Source organism: Vulpes lagopus, chromosome 7, assembly GCF_018345385.1.
Source record: "Vulpes lagopus strain Blue_001 chromosome 7, ASM1834538v1, whole genome shotgun sequence".
Classification (NCBI taxonomy): Eukaryota; Metazoa; Chordata; class Mammalia; order Carnivora; family Canidae; genus Vulpes; species Vulpes lagopus.
Genome location: NC_054830.1, coordinates 57,958,519 through 57,973,555, shown reverse-complemented (window position 1 = coordinate 57,973,555; position 15,037 = coordinate 57,958,519). Strand labels below are relative to the sequence as shown.

Genomic DNA, 15,037 nt, shown 5'->3' with positions numbered 1-15,037 from the left:
TCGAGACCAGAAGAACTGTGGAACAGATCAACAAAACCAGGAGTTGGTTCTTTGAAAGAATTAATAAGAGAGATAAACCATTAGCCAGCCTTATTAAAAGGAAGAGAGAGAAGACTCAAATTAATAAAATCATGAATGAGAAAGGAGAGGTCACTACCAACACCAAGGAAATACAAACGATTTTAAAAGCACATTATGAACAGCTCTATGCCAATAAATTAGGCAATCTAGAAGAAATGGACGCATTCCTGGAAAGCCACACTACCAAAACTGGAACAGGAAGAAATAGAAAACCTGAACAGGCTGATAATCAGGGAGGAAATTGAAGCAGTCATCAAAAACCTCCCAAGACACAACAGTCCAGGGCCAGATGGCTTCCCTGGGGAATTCTATCAAACGTTTAAAGAAGAAACCATACCTATTCCACTAAAGCTGTTCAGAAAGATAGAAAGAGATGGAGTACTTCCAAACTGGTTCTATGAGGCCAGCGTCACCTTAATTCCAAAACCAGACAAAGACCCCACCAAAAAGGAGAATTACAGACCAATATCCCTGATGAACATGGATGCAAAAATTCTCAACAAGATACTAGCCAATACGATCCAACAACACATTAAGAAAATTATTCACCATGACCAAGTAGGATTTATCCCCAGGATGCAAGGCTGGTTCAACACTCGAAAAACAATCATTGTGGTTCATCATATCAACAAGAGAAAAACCAAGAACCATATGATCCTCTCAATAGATGCAGAGAAAGCATTTGACAAAATTCAGCATCCATTCCTGATCAAAGCTCTTCAGAGTGTAGGGATAGAGGGAACATTCCTCGACATCTTAAAAGCCATCTACGAAAAGCCCACAGCAAATATTCTCAATGGGGAAGCACTGGGAACCTTTCCCCTAAGATCAGGAACAAGACAGGGATGTCCACTCTCACCACTGCTGTTCAACATAGTTCTGGAAGTCCTCGCCTCAGCAATCAGACAACAAAAAGACATTAAAGGCATTCAAATTGGCAAAGAAGAAGTCAAACTCTCCCTCTTTGCTGATGACATGATACTCTACATAGAAAACCCAAAAACCGGGCAGCCCGGGTGGCTCAGCGGTTTAGCGCCGCCTGCAGCCCGGGGCGTGATCCTGGAGACCCGGGATCGAGTCCCACATCGGGCTCCCTGCATGGAGCCTGCTTCTCCCTCTCTCCCCCTCTCTCTCTCTCTCTCTCTCTCTCTCATAAAATAAAAAATAAAATCTTTAAAAAAAAAAAAAAAAAGAAAACCCAAAAACCTCCACCCCTAGATTGCTAGAACTCATACAGCAATTTGGCAGGGTGGCAGGATACAAAATCAATGCCCAGAAGTCAGTGGCATTTCTATACACTAACAATGAGACTGAAGAAAGAGAAATTAAGGAGTCAATCCCATTTACAATTGCACCCAAAAGCATAAGATACCTAGGAATAAACCTAACCAAAGAGGGAAAGGATCTATACCCTAAAAACTATAGAACACTTCTGAAAGAAATTGAGGAAGACACAAAGAGATGGAAAAATAGTCTATGCTCATGGATTGGCAGAATTAATATAGTGAAAATGTCTATGTTACCCACGACAATTTACACATTTAATGCAATCCCTATTTAAATACCCTGGACTTTCTTCAGAGAGTTAGAGCAAATTATTTTAAGATTTGTGTGGAATCAGAAAAGACCCCGAATATCCAGGGCAATTTTAAAAAAGAAAACCATATCTGGGGGCATCACAATGCCAGATTTCAGGTTGTACTACAAACCTGTGGTCATCACGACAGTGTGGTACTGACACAAAAACAGACACATAGATCAATGGAACAGAATAGAGAACCCAGAAGTGGACCCTCAACTTTACGGTCAACTAATATTCGATAAAAGAGAAAAGACTATCCACTGGAAGAAAGACAGTCTCTTCAATAAATGGTGCTGGGAAAATTGGACATCCACATGCAGAAGAATGAACTAGACCACTCCCTTGCACCATACAAAATGATAAACTCAAAATGGATGAAAGATCTAAATGTGAGACAAGATTCCATCAAAATCCTAGAGGAGAACACAGGCAACAGCCTTTTTGAACGCAGCCACAGTAACTTCTTGGAAGATACATCCACGAAGGCAAAAGAAACAAAAGCAAAAATGAACTATTGGGACTTCATCAAGATAAGAAGCTTTTGCACAGCAAAGGATACAGTCAACAAAACTCAAAGACAACCTACAGCCTGGGAGAAGATATTTGCAAATGGTGTATCAGATAAAGGGCTAGTTTCCAAGATCTATAAAGAACTTATTAAACTCAACACCAAAGAAACAAACGATCCAATCATGAAATAGGCAAAAGACATGAAGAGAAATCTCACAGAGGAAGACATAGACATGGCCAACAAGCACATGAGAAAATGCTCTGCATCACTTGCCATCAGGGAAATACAAATCCAAACCACAATGAGATCCCACCTCAGGCCAGTGAGAATGGGGAAAATTAACAAGGCAGGAAACCACAAATGTTGGAGAGGATGTGGAGAAAGGGGAACCCTCTTACACTGTTGGTGGGAATGTGAACTGGTGCAGCCACTCTGGAAAACTGTGTGGAGGTTCCTCAAAGTCTTAAAAATAGACCTGCCCTACGACCCAGCAATTGCACTGTTGGGGATTTACCCCAAAGATACAGATGCAGTGAAACGCCGGGACACCTGCACCCCGATGTTTCTATCAGCAATGGCCACAATAGCCAAACTGTGGAAGGAGCCTCGGTGTCCATCGAAAGATGAATGGATAAAAAAGATGTGGTCTATGTATACAATGGAATATTACTCAGCCATTAAAAACGAGAAATACCCACCATTTGCTTTGACATGGATGGCACTGGAGGGGATTATGCTGAGTGAAGTAAGTCAATCGGAGGACAAACATTGTATGTTCTCATTCATTTGGGGAATATAAATAATAGTGAAAGGGAATATAAGGGAAGGGAGAAGAAATGTGTGGGAAATATCAGAACGGGAGACAGAACATAAAGACTCCTGACTCTGGGAAACGAACTAGGGGTGGTGGAAGGGGAGGAGGGCAGGGGGTGGGGGTGAATGGGTGATGGGCACTGAGGGGAGCACTTGACGGGATGAGCACTGGGTGTTATTCTGTATGTTGGCAAATTGAACACCAATAAAAAATAAATTTATTATTAAATAAATAAATAAATAAATAAATAATAAAAATAAATGAGCTATCTAGCCATGAAAAGACGTGAAGCTTAAATGCATATTACTAAATGAAAGAAACCAATCTGAAAAGACTATATACTGTATGAGCCCCACTATATGACATTGTGGAAAAGGCAAAACTATGGAGATAGTAAAAGATTAGTGGTTGCCAGGGATTGGAGGGAGGGAAGGAGGAAGGGAGGGATAAAAAGGTGGAGATCAGAGGAGTTTTAGGCCTGTGACACTATTCTATATGATATCACAATGGTGGAGGTTTGTCATTATACATTTGTCATATTATGTACAACACCAAGAGTGAATCCTAATGAAGTCTATGAACTTTGGATGATAATGCTGTGTCATTGTAAGTCTGTCAATTGCAACAAATGCAAAACTACTCTGGTGTAGGATGTTCATAGTGAGGGAAGCTGCTGTGCACTTAAGGGGATATGGAGTATATGAGAACTCTCTACACTTTCAACTCAGTTTTTCTGTGAACCTTAAAGTGCTCTGAAAAATAAAGTGTATTTAATAATAATAGTAATAATAATAATAATAAAATCACTATTTTAGGCTACTGAAGAAATACTTACAAGAAGGTGTCATATATCAGATCACAAATAAATTCTCCATTTTAAAGATTTTGTTTTTAAGTAATCTCTACACCCAGCATAGGGCTAGAATTCACAACTCTGAGATCAAGAGTTGCATGCTCCCACTGACTGAGTTGGGCAGGTGCTCCAGAAATTCTCCATTTTAGAAAGCAGAATGTTTATAAGTTATTGTGGGTTAGATTGTGTCTTCCCCCGATTTATATGCTGCTATCCCAACCCCAGTACCTCAGAATGTGACTTTATTTGGGAATAGGTGGTTGCAGATATAATCAGTTAAAATGACATCATTAGGGTTGGCCTTAATCCAGTAATGGATTTATTAGGTCAATGGTGTCCTTATAAAGTGGAAAATTTGAATACAGACACACACAGAAGGAAAGTGCTGTGTCAAGGTCAAGGCAGAGATGGGGGTGATGTCTCTAAAGCTAGGATGAGGCAAGGAAGGATCTTCCCAAAAGCTAGAGGGACCACAGCCTTGCCAACACCTTCACCTTCATTTCTAGTCTCCTTAATCAGTAAGGTTCTGTTGCTTAAGCTATCTAGTTTGTGGTACTTTACTATGGCAGCACTAGCAAACAAATACACAGGCCATATTCTGTGATCATGACATATTAAAACTAGAAATATAAGAACAGAATTTTAGAAAAAAAACACTTGGAAATTTTTTTAAAAGTCTTTTTACTTACTGGGTCAGAGAATATATTAAAACAACAGTTGCATGTTATTTAAGAATAATGAAAATATGAACACAATAAATTCAAAAGCTATGAGGTTGAAGTCACTTCGGAAGGCTAGCATGAGGAGCCCTGTTGATGATTCCCAAGGAAATATAACTGGTGAAAATTATTTTTTTATTTAAAATGTTTTATTTATTTATTTGAGAGAGAGAGAGAGAGAGAGAGCATGAACAGGGGAGCTGCAGAGGGAGAGGGAGAAGCAGATTCCCCATTGAGCAGGGAGCCTGATGCAGCACTTGATCCAGGACCCTGAGATCATGACCTGAGCCGAGGGCAGATGCTCAACTAACTGAGCCACCCAGGTGCCCCTAACTGGTGAAAATTACTAAAAAAAGGAAAAATTAAGTTTCTGGAAATTTTCCTAAATTTCCATATAGCAAGTGAAGAAACATTTATGCAAGTAAATCTGCTAAATCTCAGTAAGAACAATGAGAGTCTGTGTGGTACCTGAGCCATGAACAATTCTCTCCTCTGCATCTCCCCTCTCCCTCCAATTGATGGAAACTCCACCCCAGGTGAGTGTGGTCAGGAAGGTAGGGTTCCTCTACTCCAGTGTCCAGGCCAGGGATATGACATCTTACCAGGAGGGGCAGTCTATCACCATTTGCATCTCCTCCAATTCTGAGTTTTAGAGGCTAGCTTCCTGGTTGAGTATGGCTTCCACACAGTCCCTACTCATAAAGTGAAGACTAACTGGGGTGTGGCAGGTTGATGGTGTTGGGCCCTTATCCACCTAGCCCTAGCTTTCTCACAGGGCCCATCACCTGATGCAGTGGTTCAGAAATATTGGGCAGAGGGAGGAGCTTTCTATAAGAACAGAGAGCTTCCCAAAGGTACTGACTGACTTTATTTGAAGCTGTGTGGGGAAATTCAATTCTAAGGGCATTCTCAAAAACATTAGAGATTTTGGGGGTGAGCAATTAAGAGAAAGCACAGCTCTATGACAGCAATGAGGTCAGCCGCAGGTCAATTAGTTTAGCAGAGAGAACTGGGAGAGAGCCCCCTGGGTAAGAACAAATCTCAAAGGATGGCCTCTAAAAGTACCCCTGCAAAGGGTCCCAAAGTTAATTGAATCAGATTGTCAAGGAATTCATGCCCTCCAGCATTGCTGAAAACAGGAGAGCAAGCCAACTGTAGTTAATGGAGCTGAACTGTTGAGCGTGATACCAAAGGAGGCAAGCAGCTTAACAGGGAGACCAGGGGAAGAAGAGTCAGAGAGTCCTGCTAAAACTCCTGTCATCTTGTGCTCAAGGCTGTGCTCCCTGAGGAGTGGCAGCAGTGGCTACACACCACAGGGAAAACATACCTAAGTCAAATAGCCTAGCCAAGCCACTAAAGACACGAACAAGCAAATAATGAAAACAAGCTTTAGAAAGGGAAGAAGAGGATCAGGATCCAGAGTTGGTACCATATATTACCTAAATTATCTAGCTTTTAACAAAGAAGGCTATGATGCATGCAAAGAAATAGAAAATTGTAACCCATCAGGAGGAAAAAAAAGGAAGAAAGAAACAGGCACCATAAGCTGAGAGGGCTCAGATATTATACTTAACAGACAAAGACTTCAAACCAGCCTTTATGAATATGTTCAAAGTACTAAAGGAAGCCATGCATAAAGGAAGCTATGATGGCAATGTCTCACCAAGTGGATAATATCAATAAAAATTTTTTCTTTAAGAATTAGGTGGAAATTCCGGAACTAAAAAATATAGTAACTGAAATAAAAAATTGAGTAGAGTGGCTCAACAGTAGGTTTAAACTGGCAAAGGAAAGAATTTGAGGATGGTTAGAGATTACAGAATCTAAAATATAAAGTTTTATTCATTTGGGGAATATAAAAAATAGTGAAAGGGAATAAAGGGGAAAGGAGAAAAAAATGAGTGGGAAATATCAGAAAGGGAGACAGAACATGAAAGACTCCTAACTCTGGGAAACGAACTAGGGGTGGTAGAAAGGGAGGTGGGCGGGGGGTGGGAGTGACCGGGTGACGGGCACTGAGGGGGGCACTTGACGGGATGAGCACTGGGTGTTATTCTGTATGTTGGCAAATTGAACACCAATAAAAAATAAATTTATAAAAAAAGAAAAAATATAGTTTGATATTCTAACAATCAAAGGGAGAATCAAAAAAAGGAATTAGTTATAAGAAATTATTAATACAACTCTATGTCAATACATTTTAAATGTGTGCAAGAAGTTTTCCGATAAACTAGACTACTAACCACAGAAGAAACTAAAAAAGCAATTCATGTAATAATATCTCCCCAGATGCTCTAAGCCTAGAATGTTCTACAGATAAATTCTCTCAAACCTCCAAGGGCAGATAATTCCCAAGTTACATAATTTATTTTAGAGCACATATATACATACAAAAAAATGGAAAACATTCAGGGAAGCATTTGAAAGCTAGAACCCTTCCAGGTGTGAGTCTCCCCTACCATGGGAGAGGGCCATCTCCCTATCAGGCTGGCCACCCCCACTGGATCACTGTGCTCCACTTTGCTCCACCCAACGTGCATCATGCAGCAACCCTGTTCTGACCAAGTGCATCTCTGGCTGCCTAGAGCCCTGGCACCCCCAGATTCCCATGTCCACATCCCTTACCAGATCCCGGGAGGATGTTGACCACCCCCTTGGGAATGCCAGCCTTCATGGTCAACTCTGCAAACTTCAAGGCTGTGAGTGGGGTCACCTGCGGAGGCAGGAAAAAAGACTGGGTCTGGAGGGATTGGGAAGTAGGGTTCCTGCCTTCCTCTCCCAGAAGCCAAGGTAGCAAGCAGGGAGAAGCAGTCATGGCAGGAAGACCCTCCAGGGGCAGAAGCCCATCATGCGGGTACTGCCAACCTAGCCAGCTTCCCCCACAGCTCCAGTGGACAGCTGGGAGAACCTCACGTACCTTCTAGCGCCTTCTCCTCGCAGGCTCCAGCCGTGTGGCCAGGCCTGGCCCCTTCCTGAATGTTCATACCTTCTTCACTCAGAGAGTGTGGAGTCCCAGGACTGCCTGGAAGCACCTCGGTGCCAGGCAGTGGTCTGTGCAAGATTCCGATTACCACCTCACTGCCAGAGGCCGTCCCCTCCCCTTGACCTACAAGCAGCTGTTCCTATCTGGACCAGGTAATCTTCCTCATTAAGGGTGGACTGTGCCTCACCCCCCACAGGCCTCTAGCTGTGCCACATCTGTGGGGTACTGGCCCTGGGAGGGTGCAGGCCTGTCAGGGGCTCTTCCAGGGACAAGTGCTTGGATCTGTGCACAGCACCCCCATACTAATAGTGGGGGGGGTCACAGACCATCTCAGAGGGTTGTTGTGATGCTCAATAAGCAAATATATGCAAATTTTAATGTAATTTGTTATATTATTAAAATGCTTGAGGAGTGCCTGACTCAGGGTGAATACTGTAAATTCAACTATGATTATTGTTGGTTTTTATTATAATACTTCTGGAGCCAAATTGCCCCAAAGCAGCCAGGGGAGCAAGAGACCTCCTAGGCACACTGTTCAGAGCCAAGTGATGGAGCATCTTGCCTTCACATGGAGCATCTTGCCTTCAGTTCCTCACACCTCTAGGGGCCAGCAGGGAAGGGGTTGCTACTGCTGCTGTACAGAGAAAGAAGCTGAGGCTCATGCAGAGGTGTCCTCATCCCCAGGGGACCCTGCTCAGGTCCTTCCAGCCTGCCTGAGTGAGCCCAACGTCCTACCTCTGTAGCCTTTCTAGGAGGGACTGGGTTTTAGTCTCAGAGCATAGGGCTTGAACAAAAGGGGTACCGAACAGGGTTTCTGCTCCCCCAAAACCAGAGGGCTGGCATGTGTGGAAAAATCCCCAACTGCTCACAAAGCAGCTGCAGGTCCACGGACAGCTGACTTGACTCTGCCTATAGCCCACACTGGCCCCTGATGCATGCCACCTCTGAGCAGGGCCCCAGAAGGCCAGCCTTCATCAACAGTACCCTTCCTTCCTTGAGGAGAAACCAGTCCCACATGGGCAAAGGGGCCAACAGGCCATCTGTCTCCTCCTTTACAGGGTGCTTATCAATACCCTCTGCAGCCCAGAGGCCCGGCCTGGAACACACCCACACCCACCTGGGCAGGCTTGATCACCACTGTGTTCCCAGCAGCCAGGCAGGCAGCTGTCTTCCAGGAGAGCATCATCAATGGGTAGTTCCAGGGGATGACAATGCCACAGACCCTGCCATACAAAACAAGGGGGACTTAGTCTCTCTATTCAGCCTGGGTGCCAGAATGCACCTGCCAACTGTGTCCTCTCTCCCAAGTATGACACCCACTCCACTCCACTCCACTCCACTCCACTCCACTCCACTCTGGGCTTCCTGATATGGAGCCAAAGTTCTCCCTAAGAGATAGCTCATACTTGCCTTCCCAGTCTCTGATGGGGCAAGATGTCCATTCTGCCAGTAGCCCCTCTTTCCAGAAGGGCATAAAGGCAGGGAACCCAGTTTCCAATAGGAGCTGTGAGACGTGTCTAGGGACATGCCATGGCATGACACCAGGCAGTGAGGGAAGTGACAGCAGGCAGGGCCTGGGAGAAGGCCAAGGATCGCATGGTGGACTGAGAGGGTATGTATGAGAGAGGGTTGGGATCACAAGGGTGGGCCAGAAGGAAGTAGGCGAGGGTCTTCCTGGGCATAAGGCCAGGGGTCAGTAGCATGGAGAGAATGAAGCAGTCAGCCTGGGAGGCCTGAGAAGGCTTGTCTGCTTTGCATTAAGAGCTGACACCCAGTGTTAGGGTGCCCCTCGGCCCCAGGGAAAGGCTCTGCTGAACAGTGTCTCCAACAGGAGGAGGCCCCCCACAGTCCCGGAGGGCCTAATGATGACATCTGTGGTCCTAGCAGGCATGTGGCCCTGCTTTGCCCTGATTCCTGCAAAATGCAGGGCACTATTTTCATCAGTGTCAGACAAAGAGCCCATCGACACAAGAGCTCCACAGAGGCAACGAGACTTGTTTTCTTCACCATCAATATACTCATGATCATCATCCCCATCAGAAGGTTTCCCAAAAAGATGACTTCCTAGCTAAACCCAGGCAGGGGGAAGAACGTGTATAAAGGCTGAAGGCAGGACAGACTGGGGACTGGCATACCATCCTGGGAGTAACGGGGTGCATTCCACTCCCTCACCCTCAGTACACCCAGCTGACCCAGCAGACCCAGGGGGATGAGACAGCAGTTGGAGCACACTGAGTGTTCCCAGGGAAGGGGGTGAGGTCATCAGGGTAGTGGGGGCTCCAAGCAAAAAAAGATGTCAGGGAATTCCCACTGCCAGGGCTGAACCGTACTCCCCAAAGTCCATAGATCCCAATCCTAACTTCAGAACCTCCTGGTTTGGAATTAGGGCTACTCCAGATGGAATTAGTGAAGATGAGGTCTTATTGGAATAGGATGGGTGCCTAACCCAACACAACTGATGTGTTTATGAAAACGGGGCCATGTGCAGAGATAGCCATGCAGGAGGAAGATACCACATGAACGTGAGGACAGTGACCAGGAATCACCAATGACTGCCTAAATCAGCAGAAGCTAGGGGAGAGGCCTGGAGCAGATTCTCGCTCACACCCTCAGGAGAGACCAACCAGGCAGCCCCGGTGGCTCAGCGGCTTAGCGCCTGCCTTTGGCCCAGGGCCTGATCCCGGAGACCCGGGATCGAGTCCCACGTCGGGCTTCCTGCATGGAGCCTGCCTCTCCCTCTGCCTGTGTCTCTGCCTCTGTGTGTGTGTGTGTGTGTGTGTGTGTCTCATGCATAAATAAATAAAATCTATAAAAAAAAAAACTTTATAAAAAAGGAGAGACCAACCATCTGACATCTAAACTGGAACTTCCAGCTCCAGAATGCCGAGACACCAAATGTGTACTGTTTGAGCCTCTTGGTTTCGGGCACTTGTTATGACGGCCCTGGCCAACTCATATACCTACTGGTGTAGAGAAAACCTCCCTGCTCCCCCAGCTCACTGGGAGGCTCAGCATCAGTGTTCTCCTCAATCTGACGGGACAGACTCTCTGAGAGGCATCTGGAAGGTCAGTGACCTTTATAGACTCATGTGACTGGCAGCCAGGTGGGCTCGGTCTCCCTGCCCAGCCACTCTCATGGCCTGTGCCCGAGGAAGGGGCCCCAAGCACTCGGGTCCTGCAGGGCTCTCGCTCCACACTTTGACACCTTGGCCGGGTAGCTCCACACTTTGACACCTTGGCCTGTGGTGGGGGCTGTCCTGGAGCGCTGCGTCCATATCGCATCCTCTGTGGGACAGGCTGGGTGGGAACCCCTGCCCTGGAGCCAGTGCCATCTCCCCGCAGCCTCACCCTTCTCCGTGGGCTGCAGGACAGGCTTTACCTGTGTCCACAGCCCACACTCCCGACGGGAGCCTCCCTCCGCAGCAGGCCTATGCTCCAGGACCTGATGTGTCCAACTGTACTCGTTGCTATTGATCCACATTTGAACACATCCTGCTTCTGAAATGCTCCCAGTTCTCGAGGCAGCTGAGTGCCTTTGACCACCATCCACGGGAACGTGAGGTCGCTGTGGGTGGGTCACGGTGTCCCCACATGTAAGGGGCACAGAGCAGGTGGGAATGCCTGCTGGGTGCCGACCACACTGGGCCTCGGATGCACATTAGATGACTTTAGAGGGCCTTCCTCAGTGTGCTTGCCTCACACGAGTTTCTCTTGGAGCTGCTCTGTGCAGTCCGCGTAGCTCTGCTGCACATTGTCACACAGCTGCACATCACACCCTGGTGAGGACGTGCAGAGTTCAGCATGGGCCGTGCTCAGTTTTGCTGTTAGGGCCCAGGTCGGCTGCTGTGAGTGCTCTGGGGTTTGTCTCCCAATGGGTCTGTGTCAGTTGTGCCTTGTACAGGGGTGCATCTGGAGCACATCCCTGCCAGTCTGCCTTTCACAATGGCAGACCCCATCCACCACCCCAGGCAGTGCAAGGGGGCTTTTTTCTCCCTCCTGGTGGGCCCTCTGATGGTGAGGGGAGGCCCCTTACTGCTGGGTGTGAATCACTTCCCCAATCCCTAGTCTGTTCTGTGTTGACTGGACATCTGTCTTTCTCTTGTTGAGCACCTGCTCCTATCCTTTGTGTATTGCTCTTATTTTTTCCCTGTTCCTTGGTGCTGTGTAGTTCTTTGTTTTTATGCACATTCATCATTCCACTCTTTTCAGATAAAATTTTTCAGGTGCACCCTCTGTTTCCCATTACAAGCCTGACTGCTACAGGGTTATTGAGGGAATTAAGCAAAATTATACTTTACAAAGTCATTAAAACAGTGCCTGGCACAGAGCAGATATTTTGGAAGTGAAAGCTATTTTATTTGCTAGAAGGTAAGCCCCCTGAAGACAGGCCTTCTCATCAGCTCTGATCCTTGTTGTATCTCTAGAACCTGAAATGTCTGGCATGTAGTAATTGGTGAATACATAGATGTTCAATAAGTGTGTACAAGGGGATGAGCGCCCATGGACATACCACATGAAAAGCACCCAGTGTGTGGCAAATCTTCACCCTGTGCCGTGACTCACCCGATAGGCTCCTTCTTGGTCAAGGTCAGGTTGCGGTTTGGTCTGGCGTGGTTGATGGGGATGGTGGAGCCCTGGAAGAAGCACAGCAGTGAGTGGTCACTGGGAGGAGGCTCCTTGTTTCCTCACCCCTCCCCCTGGGCAGCCAGACTGTGCCTGGAGCTCAGAAAGGAACGGGGTCTTGTCTGTGTCCTGAAGCCCCCAGGAACCAGATGGGTGAGAGACACAAACTTTCCAGATTATGTATGACAGGGGCTCTGAGGATTCCAGACACAGGTCAAGCGGGGAGCCAACAGGGGCAAGGTGCCTGCTGCACCAAGTGGGGAGGAGTCCTGAGGTGGGAAGCTGGTCCCAGGAGAGGTAAGACCTCCGGCTTTGCCCTGGGCCAGGAAGGGAAGGGGTCAGGGGCCGAGTTGCCTCTAGAGGCCATGCTGGCCCAGGAGACCCCGGGTGAGGGCCAGCTGCAGCCAGCAGTAACGCAGCAGCAGGAGGAGCAGATGAGCCTTCCATCACACCTGCACCCCCATCCGTGGAGAGGACAGAAGGTGTGGAGCCCAGATGTGGCGGAGACCCCAGGAGCCCCTGGGTGGCTGCTGTCCCATCACTGCCTCTCGTGGGCAAACCTCTGAAAATGGCTCCCAAGGTCACATTCTTATCCCTGGGACCTGAGAGATGGTGAGCTCCCCTTTCTGCAAAGATGTGCATTGGCACGGTTGATCTGAGGAAGGGGGAAGAGGCAGGTGGCCCCAGCAGAACCTCAGGAGCCTCGTAAAGGCAAAGTTGTCTCCAGTTCATGGCTGAAGAGAGTCAGAGAGATGCCAAGGCTGAGAAGGGCCAGGGGATGGTGGGCTGGGGCAAGGGCCAGAGCAAGGCCTGCAGTAGCTGAGAGCAGCCCTGGCCAACAGCCGGCAAGGACCCGGGCCTCAGTTCCGGCAACAACAGGAACTGAAGTCTGTCAGCACCTGAACCGGCCCACTGCACGGTCTCTCCCAGAGCCTCCAGATAAAGCCCAGCCTGGTCACACCTTGACACTGACCTTGTGTCAAGGTCTGAGGGCTCTGACAAGGGCTTGTGAGTCCTTGGCATGGAACCCAGCCCAGCCTGCCTGGACTTCCCACCTGCAGAAATGTGAGCTGATACCTGGGGTTTAAGCCATGAGCTGTGGTCGTTTGTTAAGCAGCACGCAGGCTAATGCACTGCCCCCGGCGCTTGCTGCTGGGTCAGCCTGCCCATGTGGGCTCTCACTTGGTTTGCAGGAGCCCTGGTCCTACCTGAATTTTGTCGCACCAGCCAGCAAAGTAGCGGAAGGTCTGGATGGACATGCCCACATGGGTCTTCAGGGCCAGCGTGTAGACAGCGCCTGCATCTAGAGCTTCGATGGTGGCCAGCTCCTCCTGATGCTGTTCCATGAGGTCCGCCAACCTGCCAGGGGTGGGGGAGGGACGAGGAGGGAGATGGGCTTGGGCCTGGAGCAGCCTTGCGTGTCTTCGGAGGCCCTTCCTCAAGGAGTCAGGGTCTCCCCTGCACTCCCAGCTCTGCCACACTCAGATGTGCTGACCTCGGCCTCCCCATCTGCGAGATGGCACAGCAAGGTTTCTTCTCTGGATGGATGTGAGGATGCTGCCTTTCTGTACCTCTTTCCTCTCCTCTCTTTTCCTTTCTTTCTTCCTAAAATACTGATGGATTAACTACTTTGTAATAATGCTCGTGAATGATCCTGCAAAGCAGCCCTCTGCCTCCTGTAGCAATGAGGTCACCATTCCCCATTCAGCCACCCTCTCAGTGTCGACTGCCTTGCCCAGGGGAAGGCCTGTCTGGCTTCAAGCACCAGCCGACCCAGTGGAATGCACCCCCAGGGATGGCATCTGTGGGGTGGGGAGCAATGGGAGAGATTGAAGGGAAGGAGCATCTACACAGTCCTACTTAAGTGTGAGCACTCTGACATCCAGTTGCCTTCCATGAGCTGGTGGGTGAGCTGCTGTGGGCAGCCTGGGAGTTAGCTCCCTTCCCTGATGTGAGAGCTCAGGGAGCAGGATGCCCAAGGGGCTGGGAGGACGAGAGAAGGTGGAGACCAGAGGCCTAGAGCAGCTCTCAATCTCGTATGGGGGGAGCTCTGGCAGAGACGAGTCCAGGACCAAAGCCTGCTGAGCCTAAGCCCCTCTGTACACAGCCATGGCAGGTCTTAAACTCCCAAGCACACACTCACACTCTGGGAAGCCAACCCTAATTCCTGCCCACTCCACATCAGTCACATCTCCCTGCAGCGTCCTGACAGCACCCTCCACCTTTCTTCACACTTTGCCTATTATAGTCATCCACTTGGACGAGTATTCCAGAACTGTCTGCCCTCCCTGAGGGCTGGGATAGTCTTGGTCTCCTGCTCCCTACTGGACTCCCTGCACCCACTGGGCACACAGTCAGCATGCAGCAGAAGGCTGGTGACTGAAACTGGACCCAACAGACATAAGCAACTTAGTGCCAGAGCCAACTGTTACCTCAGAGACACTGACATACCCACGTAATTCTCTAGTGGAGAATAGCAAGGGTGTAAATCACTTTTTGAGAACTATTCTAGACCAAATAATGAAAACACCATCTTGTGGCATTTCGACGCCCAGGGTTTCATCAACTAGAAAAACAGATGTGCCAAAGTACAAATCTCTGTTATAAACAAACCAGAGATGGCCTCTATGTATCCCCCTTGCCGTTCGTGTCCTCACTGCAGGGGAGACCTGTCAGCTCAGAAGCTCACTAGATACACATTTACGTAGCCAATTGTTTTAAAAATTGTCCAAACAAGCAGACTTTTAGCCTTTTAGAGCCTTGTTGCTTTGCATCCTCCAGGAAGCTCAGTTGTAACACTGCCCTTCCCGGCCCTCTGACCCAGACGCCTGTCTGCTATGGAGCAGGGCTGCCGGGACAGAAGACCCTCTC

At 48.2% G+C, this 15,037-nt stretch overlaps 1 protein-coding gene across 3 annotated transcripts in view; it reads right to left on the bottom strand.

Moving 5' to 3' along the window:
* Positions 1–15,037, bottom strand: part of ALDH1L1 (aldehyde dehydrogenase 1 family member L1) — a 103,555-nt gene that overhangs the window by 17,942 nt on the left and 70,576 nt on the right. For all 3 annotated transcript variants that reach the window (XM_041761137.1, XM_041761136.1, XM_041761135.1), the window contains exons 13-16: positions 13,375–13,525; positions 12,107–12,177; positions 8,661–8,766; positions 7,186–7,273 (exon numbers count right to left, since the gene is read on the bottom strand). In XM_041761137.1, the coding sequence (XP_041617071.1) occupies positions 7,186–7,273; positions 8,661–8,766; positions 12,107–12,177; positions 13,375–13,525 (416 nt within the window). The remainder of the gene's footprint in view (positions 1–7,185; positions 7,274–8,660; positions 8,767–12,106; positions 12,178–13,374; positions 13,526–15,037) is intronic.